Genomic DNA, 10,411 nt, shown 5'->3' with positions numbered 1-10,411 from the left:
AAAAAAGATAGGGGGTAGGGTGGGGGGTGGGGTTGTGGGTGGCAAGAAAAAATTAATTTTTTTTCGGGTCCATGTTTCTGTGTAGTAGTAATATGCATGAAAAATAAGTCAGTTTTTTTTAAAAAAAATTGATTAATATTCTTTTTTTTTTCTTTTCGATTTTACCCCAGTGCATATTTTGGATTGTCCCTACAAATATAACACAAAATAGAGGTGGAAGAGAGATGCAAAATAATGCCAATTTGATAAATTATGATGTAAATGTTAATTTAGCAAAACAAAATAATTCCATTCCATTCCTAAAATTTATTTTTAGATACCAATCATAGGAATGGAATCAAACAAGGAATTACAATTCCATTCCTTTTGTATTCCTTGTGCATACCAAGCAAAGGAATCACCAAGGTTTGTCATTCCTTTCCTCCCTTCATTCCATTCCTACCTCCATTCCATTCCACCATCATTCCATTTCATCATACCAATCACCTCCTTAGAGATTTATTAATTTGAGCAGTAGACGGGCTGCCCGTGCCACGGTGGTCCTCGATGGCCGCCGATAGCAGAGAGAGAGGGAGATTAAGGGAGTGAAGTAGAGAGGAGACAGAGAGATAGAGATTGAGCGAGGGAGAAAATGACAGAGCGGGATAGAGGAAGAGAGAAGAGAGCAGGGTGGCGACCGTCGGCACTGCATGCGCAGCGGCGCGACATCATGAGAGAGTGAGGAAGGGAGCTTACCTGAGACAGAAACGGTGGCGGCGCGACAAGCAGCAACGGCGGCGGCGTTATTCGTTGGAGAACAAGAATTGTGGAGAGGAAATTAGAAACCCTAGATCTATTTCTGATTTGAGGAAAAGGGGAAGAAAATGAAGGAAAAGAGGGGAAAGAAAGGAGGCGCCGGCCTCGCCACGCTGGAGGCGGCGAGAACCGGCGACGCTCACTGGAAAATGAGGGAGAGAGACGATATAGCAAAGAGGGAAAGAGAACACAGACAGCTCAATGGACGGCTCAGCGCAGCAACTCCGGCGCCGCTACGTCGGAGAGTCACCCCATATTATTCACCTGTGCTACTCCTCATCCCTCCGCTCCCAAAACTACGAAAAATCGTGAGAATTCATCCTCAATTTTACAGACCACCATTTCAATTATCCCTAAATCTCCACAGCCTATTGAATCTCGGAGGAATGTGTCACGCAGGGGGCCATGGGGAAGGCCTGTGTGTGCGTGGTCTGTGAAGCAGAGCACTCGATAATAGTAGTTTTGGGAGGTGAAGGACGACGCTAGGGATGAGGCGGTGCGCGTATCTGTCGGAGAAGATCAGCGGCGACGGCGATTTCCGAGCTTGGGAGGTGAAGGACGAGGCTAGGGATGAGGTCTTTGCGAGCTTGATGTATTCGCGGTGGGGGGGAAATGGATTCGCAGCGGTGATCGCGATTTGATGCAGGACGAGGCTTAGGGTTTCGGATTCTCCTCTGCAGATTCCGACGATGGGCGACGGCGGGTTCTACGTCGGCGGCAGCGGTGGGGGTGGGGTGGGGGGAGGGAAATTAAGGTTTGGGAGTGGGGGACGGGGAAGATGATGATGAGGGTTATTCTTTTCTTCTTCTTTTTTTAATTTTTTTTTTCCACATGTTAAAATTGTGCTTAAGTGTTAATTTCGGTTGCCACCACACCAATTCCGGCTGCCACCGTGTCATTTCCGGCGTCGACGTAAGAAAAAATCGATCACCGGATAAAAACGAAAGGTTATGTATTTAGAGGCGGAGTTTTTAAAATGAGCAAAAATAAATTCTGTGTAAACGTTATGGATTTACAGACAATTAACCATAAAATAAATAAGTTATGTTTTAATTTGTACAAATAAGTTTAAAAAAAAATTACAACAAAGGAACAAAAATCAAAGTAGACAACAAAGCAGATGAGATTCTCTATCCAACAATTTAGTGTGTATCACCGTGTTCTACTCTTAATTTCTCTATTATATAATTATTTGTAATAAAATAAAAATTATTATTATATAATGAACTCTAATTAATATTTATTATTAAATATTAAAATTAAAAAAAAATTATATACCTTAACTTTGAATTAATTAATCAAAATAATCAATTATTAATTCAAATAAATATAAAAAATAGTTATAAATCCTAATTGGTTGAGTGAGCCCTTGTTAATTATCTTTCTATGATATTAAAACATAATAACTTACATTGAAGGAAAATTAATTAAAATTTATAATAAATTAAGAGTGATACACGATGATATACACTAAATAAGATTACTGGAATAGAGAAAGGAAAAATAAGAAGAAAAAAACAAAAGAAAATCGGGAAAAAATTAATAAACAAATGGTAACTCAAAAGGAAAATAAAACATAATCCGAAATTTTATAACAAAGGTAAAAAAGCAAGGGAAAAAAGAAAAAAAAACAGTCACAAAAAAGAATAGAAAATCGAAATAAAATAAACAGAAGGGAACTTAATACCTGCACAAAAAGACAAAAAAAGTAACCAACAAAGAAAAGGCTTAAACATTAACATACGAAAATTACACAAATATATACTCCATATATGAACGGATCGCAGCTGATTGGGTAATCACAATCCATAGATAGGGGGTTTGAGGCTTTGAGCCACGAAAGGAAGAAATTAGAAACTATTATCGATCATCTTTTAAAAAACGACAAAAACTAGAAAGAAATTGATGTGGAACGCACCTGTAGGATATGAAAATTGATGGCTTCATTTGTGCCTATCAAATCCAAGTCTATACTCGTCCCCTACAAAAAGAAAACCCTCCATTTCAAGAACCCATATCTACTTTGCAGCTCATAAACAAAATTCGATCAAATAATCACAAAAACTATTATGTGTTGGTTGGAACTGAGGTATGGTTGCATGTTGATGATCAACATTCTTAAGTCATTGATTGATGAAGGCGGGTTGGCATGTTTTTGGTGTGATGAGCAGTTGGAACAAGTTTTCGTTTCTCTCCCTCGTTTTATTCGTCCTCTCCTTTTACTCCATTAAATTCTCCACGAATCACATGATCCTTCAAGTGCGATTCCAGTATTTCTGTCACATTGTGTTAATCTCTCTCATCTTCCCACAACGTGCTTGCAGCTGGCCCTATTTCCGGCTGCTTTGGCTCTTCCAGCCTCGATCAAGCCTCTCATTCACTGTATCTCTCGAGGATTCCTAGATGCAACACTGTCTTCAGTATTGTTCAAGTTCATTTGGAGATGGGCAACGAGCAAGAGAGAGACTGAGCGACTGATGTTGTATTTGTTTTGTTTCTTGTTTAACTCAATCTTATATTTATTAAATAATGTGTAGATTTCACTATTTTCATTATTATTAAAGTGTTTGGTGTTTTAATTGTCTTCAATGAGACTTGGCACTTTAGTGATTACACAATAAAATATTATGGAATTTTTCAAAATTACATTAAAATATTAAATTTTAGGATTAATTGGCTGTAAATTCATACATTACAGTCAAATTTTAGTTTTTTCCATATATACACTATGAAATTAGTGCCAAAATAAATATACTTTGAGACTTTTTGGAATTTCCCATAAATTTCAATTTCACCTAAATTAAAGCTTACGTGGAAAAATTAAAATGATGTAGCAAACTTATCGATCAAAACGACGTTGTTTTGATTTTTTTTAAATTAAAATATAAAAAAAAATTCAATGGACCACAATCGAAAGTCCCACGGCGACATGAAGGTGTCAACGATAAAGCGTCAAGCAAGATTTCTTTTTATTTTTCAATTTTAAAAAAAATAATAATAATAATCAAAACGATATCGTTTTAATTGATAAGCTTACCACATAAATATTAATTTTTCCACGTAAGCTTTGCTTTGGGGAAAATTGAAATTTATGAAAAATTCCAAACAATTTCAAAGTATATGTATATTGGCACCAATTTTATAATGTATGAAAAAAACCAAAATTTATGGATTTACAGTTAATATTCAACTCTAAATTTTACAAAAAAAAAAGTAATATATATTACGAAATTTAAAATATTAAATTTAGTAATTTTATAATAACTAAGACGAACACATTAAAACTGTGTACAGAACAACTTCCATATTCTACGCATGAGATCACATTAAAGAAGTAGTGGTTGCTCCACCATCGGAGCCCTTCGACTTTTTGGCGGAGTGGACATCCCCGGCTTGCGACGTGAATCTTTGGCAGTCACGAAGCACTTTCCAAGCTTTGACGTAGGAGAATTGCTTCTTGAAATTCGCCTCGAACATCGTCTGGGCTTGTTGGAAGATTTGATCGTCGCTCATACCACTCCCCCAATTCTCCTTGCACGTGTTGTAGCAGCCCTCGAAGAATTTTGTCTCCTTTTGGACACGGGCGAAGTGGGACTTGAGATGCTCCGACTTTCGCGGCGGTGCTCCCGAAGTATTGAGCGCGTTGAACTTCTCGGCGATTGCTCCCCAATATTGGAGCAACTTTTGGGAGGTCCCCAATATAGGATTGTGGGTTGCCTCCGCCCACAATATTGCCACGAGCTCGGTCTCCTCGCTAGAATATGCAGCGCGAGTGCCCTTGGCTTTCGGCTTCACCTCCTCCGGCTCTTCTTGAACGTTGGCGTTCGCCGCCGGCGTAGGAACATTTCCTGTAGCCAAGACATTCGAGGCTGCTGAAAATGGAGCAAACCCCATCATTGGAACCCTCGATCCGCCTTGTTGCTCCATGTATTCATCGAATTCACGATCCATCTTTGGAAATGTAGAAGAGAGAATTTTTTTTGGGAGAGAATTGTAGTTGAAGGTGTTGGTGATTTTGAAAGAATGGAAGAGTGATATTTATAGAAGAGGAAAAAAAGAAAAAAAAAACAAAATAGCCGTTCCATATCAAACGGTCGAATTTTATAAAAAAAATTAAAAAAAAAATAATAATCAAACGGTCATTTTTTTAAAAAAAATAAGATTTTCGAATTTTTTTTTTTTTTAAATGGGCGCGTCCTTCGGACGCGCCACACACCACCGCTGCTCGCCCCGAGTCTTCCCTTCGCCTCGGCCTCGCATCTGGCCGCGTCTCCAGCGCGCGGCGGCCTCCTTCGACGCGGGTCGATCCCGGCTTCGACACAGCCGCTGCAGATGCTCTTAGTACTTCCTCTAATCGGTTAATCAAAGTATTAATCGGTTACCGATTACCATAATGCCTCTTATTCGATTTCGATTAATCGATAAACCGAATCGGACCGGTTACCAGCCCTATTTCTATCAATGAAGAACGACAACTCCAAATGTTACACATCCACCGCCTACCTAGGTGGCACCAACTAGATCCAATTAAGGTAAGGTCATGTCATGGCTGCCCCACTTCAGTTTTGAGGTGAAGAGTGAAAAAATCAGAAGAATGATTCATTTGGATTGCCGAGCTTTTTCAACCCAAAAATCAAGAATTAATAGAATTTTTGTCTTCGATTATAACCACTTTATAGATTAAACATTTAGTACGAGTGATAAAAACATAATTGATAAATAATTCACTTATTAAATATTTGATTTACATAATTAAATCCGTAATTGATAGTTCATCTCATATTTAATTATCCAATTGAGTAATTATTTATTATCCAAAATTAGATCTATTTAATAATCCCTTCAATCTTGTCAATCTCATCCAAATTTCCGATGACATTTCATTCAAGAAATATTTTTGTTTCTAATCCAAATTTCGGAGGTTAGGATTTTCTGCTCCCACTCTCATTTGGCGTGTTTCATTTTGTTTCATTTTGCATATCAATTTATGCATACAACTCTGATTTCAACTCCACACGATGAAAAAGATTATTTTCCTATCAATTATTTTATCATCAATCTACACGACTTAAAATCTGCAGTCTCCACAGTAACACACAGCCACTCAACAATTATAATATTTGTAGCAGCTATGTTAAATTCTAAGTCAAATTTATGTCCCCAACATTTAAATGTTTCCTCAATAATATCACATGGTTCAATAAATTATAAATAACATCTTTCAATATTTTAAAAATTCTCAAAGTGACACTTGTGGTACGTGAAATATCACACCAATGTTATGCATGTGTAGATAAATAAATTATACAGATATTTTAACTTAGATTCAAACCAAGAGTCCACGTAATTACGATTTCAAGCGACACGAAATATCACATTGCGACATAACAATAAAACTATGACATACAATAACGACTCAACAAATATTCTCTGGTTATATTTCACCTAGTTCCTCAATCTAACCTCCAACACTCCATTCTTACACAAACAATGAAAGCGCAACTGGAACTTAGGTGTATCCAATATCCCCACTACAACAAGACACGAAATCAGACAACGAAATGCAGCTCAATCGGTAACAGACTTCTCTTCCAATCAATAGATTAGAGGTTTAAGTCACCACGATGAAGAAATAAGATATCATTATTGATCTTTTAAAGAAAACAAAAAAACAAGACACCGAGCAGAGCAAACACAAAAACATGAGAAACAAAAATAACTAGCGCTCCTTCGAGGAGTTAATCAAGAAGAAACATATCATACTTTACAAAGATGAAGTCAAGTTATAACCATGTATTTTAGCGTAATAATATCAACATAGGATAGGATAGGACAATCCAACCACAATGTGATCCATCAACTGATGATTCGCGGAAAGAACTTAAAACAGACGACGTACATGCAAATATGTGAAGCATCTTCAGTCTTTCTTCTTATCTTTCAGCGGCCCCCTCGGAATCTTGCTCAAAACTTTAGCATCAAATACTGCATACTGTTTCTTGAGCTCGGCCATTGCCTTCTCAGCATAAAAGTCCACCTTGTCCTCGTATTTCTCATAGAAGATGGGCACGGTGAAAAGCGCTATAGTAACTGCCAACAATAAAAATTGAATGAGAACCAACTCAATATGCAACAAAAATTTCATAGAAGATTCTTTCTTGATCAGTTATTACTTGTGTAGAGAAGTGTCAAGAAGTCGCAGCAACCACCCACCAAGGACAAAATCCACAAGCCAGCAATCACCTGTTTGGCATCAGCATAATGAGTAGCATTCAATTAATATAAAGAAGTTACCTCTTGCCGGCTAATTGCCTATAAAATGCATTCAGTAGCTTCAACGAACATACAACAATATTCAACTGGCTGTATATATCTAATTGCAGATCATTTCTCAACCTAAAGTTAGTATCTTGCATCTAACAACAATTGTGAGATGCACATGGTAATTTGTTAACCAGATATGATGATTAGGAACTAGGACATGGTAAAAAATTGGCTTCCTATCTCGAATGAAAAGCAGAATTTGAATGAAGGAACCAGAGCAATTATCTCATTCTTCTACATTTGAATAGTACATACCGATAGGAACTTCTTTAAATCCTTTCCGGATGCAATGTCCCTCAGAACTGCAAAGCCTCGATTAATTTCAATTCTCAATGCAGAAGCACACTTCATCACAGGCTCCTCCGGGATAATCACTTGTGGAATATGTGGTGGAGATCTACACAAACAACACACAAAGTAAGAAACGGATGCAGATAACACCAATTCACCCTACCACCACTGAAAGGGATCACTTGCAAGCCAAATGGGCAGCAGCTCACTTCTTTATGAAGGTGTTAGCGGTAGACCACAAGAAGAGACCCACTAGACCAAGCATCAAACCATGACAGAGCAATGTGAGCAAATGGTACTCGAGGACATCAAACAAGACCCAAGCAGCAGTAGCCCCTCCAAGCACTCCAGCTGAAACCTTCTTGTCCCTCCATAGGAAAACATCAGCAGCTGGCCATTCATTAAGGTTCAAGTCATTATGTATGTTTATCTTATGAGAAATCACATAAAGGGTGCAATGATACTGTAAGCTCATTTAAAATTTGAATAATTGTATAAAGTTATTAGCTTTTTCGGAGAATGTGCAACCAAAAACTGTAATCACCAGCAATAAAGTATAATGTAAAGGATAGATTATTGAAACGAATTTTTTGAATCATCAAAGCATGCTTAATAATCACGACTCTTAGGCTGCCTAAAGGTGCCTACCTTTTACCCAACCAAAAGCTAATGCATACCATTACTTTCGGGCCACAGAAGATTTTTTTTATTCGAAGTTACTAAATCAACCTACTAAGATGAAATTCATCATCATAACTTATCTAAACTCTTGATTTCCAAGAATCCCATTCCCGAATCAACTAATAACAAGCATTATAGAACACCAAACATGAGTGAAAAATGGAAGGATAAATACAAGCAAGAAGATGCATCCAATATAAATTAAACAAAAACACGATCGCAGAATATTTGATACATTGAAGAACATTTCAATCTCCGGAAAAAGAGGGGAAACAAAAACACGGCAAAACGTCGAGGAAATTAAATAATGGAAAATGGAGTTTTCAACATTTGACGACCCCCAAAAAATTGAAGTAAAAATAAAATGAGATATTATAAGATTACCATAGAAAGAATAGAACTCTCGGTGCACTACCAAAAATGCAATAACCATAAAAGGCAAGTTTGAACTCCGTGCGCAGTTCACATCTCAAAAAATTGGTGAAATCCCCCAAAAATTAACAGGAAAAAAAAAATCAAAAACCAAAATCTCGAGAAGTAACAGCCCTTCCTTCCCAAACAATAACCAAAAAAAAACCCACTAAGAAGAAAATCAATTTTGTAAAAGAACAATTTAGCAGAACACCTAAAACACAAATAATTAACTCACTAGAAACCTCGATTTTTTATTAATTAACTCAACGAAAAAAAGGAGAGGAAAGAATTAACTAAATATCCCTAGAAAAAGAAGCTAAACTTGTAGACAGAGGCAAGTAACTGGTGCACATACGTTTGCCGCCGCCAAGGACTCTGTGAAGAGGTTTCTCCCGGCCGAAGAGGCGGTAGACCTTGTCCTTCAATGATTTGGACTTCTTCTTCTCGTCGTCGGAATCAGACGACGACGACGACGAATCGCGATCGTGAATTTTGTCGGCGATTTTCTCCATCAGAGACTCGTCCTTCTTCTCCTCTTCCTTGTGATGTTCGTGATCCCCCATCGCAGCAAGCTCGTGCAGAAACAGCCCGTAGATTCACGCAGATTCCAAGTGTGTGTGTGCGGTAACTTAGCTGAAAAGAATGAATCTTGAAAATAAGAGGAGTTGGGAATCTTTAATAAAAAGGGGAAAGGAGAGTAAAGGGAGTGGATGGAGGGGAAGATTGAATCTGGTTCGTTGAAATTATAGGGCCCTATTTGTAAGGCTCAGATTTCGCCGCGGGATTTTTATTTTTGTAATAGCAATTTTTTTTCTTTGTGGCTAAGTCTGTCATCTCGTCTCGTTCATATCGGAATGTGCTAGAACAATATACGTGTTGTGCCATTTACACATCCAACAATATTTTATGATTATAAATGTTTTATGCCATTAACCGGTCTGAAAGAGCTTCCTTCCACAAACAGTATGTTAAAATAATTAAATCAATTAGCCGAATATGTTAGTCAACGCTAGTGTGGCTTTAAATTGGTATGTGACGGATGCAGGTAGCTAGAAAAAAAAAAATAGTAACTTAGTATTTAAGTTTGTTGTGTGTAATAATTAAGTTTGTTTTCTCATGTAATGATTTAAAAGTCGGATTTTTTCTATTGATTTCTAAATATTGTACATTCGGATTTAGAGTTATATTGAAGCTGGTCTTCTGTTTCAAAAAAAATTTTATTGTGTGTATGCGGTTTTATTAAGTTATTGAAAAATATCAAAATAATCAGGTAACATTATGATTTGTTATTGTAAGTAATCTGGTAGAAATAGTGTATTGGAAATAAATGGTTTTTTATTATTTTAAATTTTATTGAAATTATTAATTAATTATTGTTTTGAATTATATTTTATTATATATATATATATATATATATTATAAATTTAAATAAATTCAAAAAATTAGTGGGTATTATAATATGGGTTTATGACAAGAACGCGTATTAAAATCTAGAAAATAGAATAGTCCCATGTGACATTACCATATTTTTGTATTTTTATTTATCTTAATTGTCCAAGCAATTTTATATTTATTCATTCTTATTTATCTAAATCTTCTCGTCCCATATTGATTTTTTACGAGAATTCACCAATATATAATTTATATAAAAGGATGTTTTTGAACCCTAAACCAAAAACTTACATTTAATTGGAGGAGTGATTGACATTATAATAATTTCAATTGCCTTGTCAATTTAATTTGATAAAATTTATTTGGTTAAACAAAATATTTATTTAATTTTAAAAAATAAAATTGTGATTAAATAAATTATTTCTTCAATTTAATTTGGCCATATTTTGTACTCTTCATCACTTCATGTCTCCGAAAAACATGCACATTTTGCTATTTTGGATCGTCTCTAAAA

The 10,411-nt window shown here is 36.2% G+C and overlaps 1 protein-coding gene across 1 annotated transcript; it reads right to left on the bottom strand.

The window, feature by feature from the left end:
- Positions 1–6,498: 6,498 nt before the first annotated feature.
- On the bottom strand, positions 6,499–9,266 carry LOC131004203 (reticulon-like protein B2). The gene is made up of 5 exons (XM_057930826.1): positions 8,861–9,266; positions 7,620–7,800; positions 7,375–7,516; positions 6,969–7,038; positions 6,499–6,885 (listed from the first exon to the last, which is right to left on the bottom strand). The coding sequence occupies exons 1-5, from the start codon at positions 9,066–9,068 to the stop codon at positions 6,716–6,718; spliced, it is 771 nt and encodes a 256-aa protein (XP_057786809.1). The 5' UTR covers positions 9,069–9,266; the 3' UTR covers positions 6,499–6,715.
- Between the last annotated feature and the right edge of the window lie 1,145 nt (positions 9,267–10,411).

This window comes from Salvia miltiorrhiza, unplaced genomic scaffold, assembly GCF_028751815.1.
Source record: "Salvia miltiorrhiza cultivar Shanhuang (shh) unplaced genomic scaffold, IMPLAD_Smil_shh original_scaffold_354_1, whole genome shotgun sequence".
NCBI classification, from domain to species: domain Eukaryota; kingdom Viridiplantae; phylum Streptophyta; class Magnoliopsida; order Lamiales; family Lamiaceae; genus Salvia; species Salvia miltiorrhiza.
The sequence above is the reverse complement of the archived record's forward strand: the minus strand, read 5'-3'. Positions and strand labels throughout refer to the sequence as shown.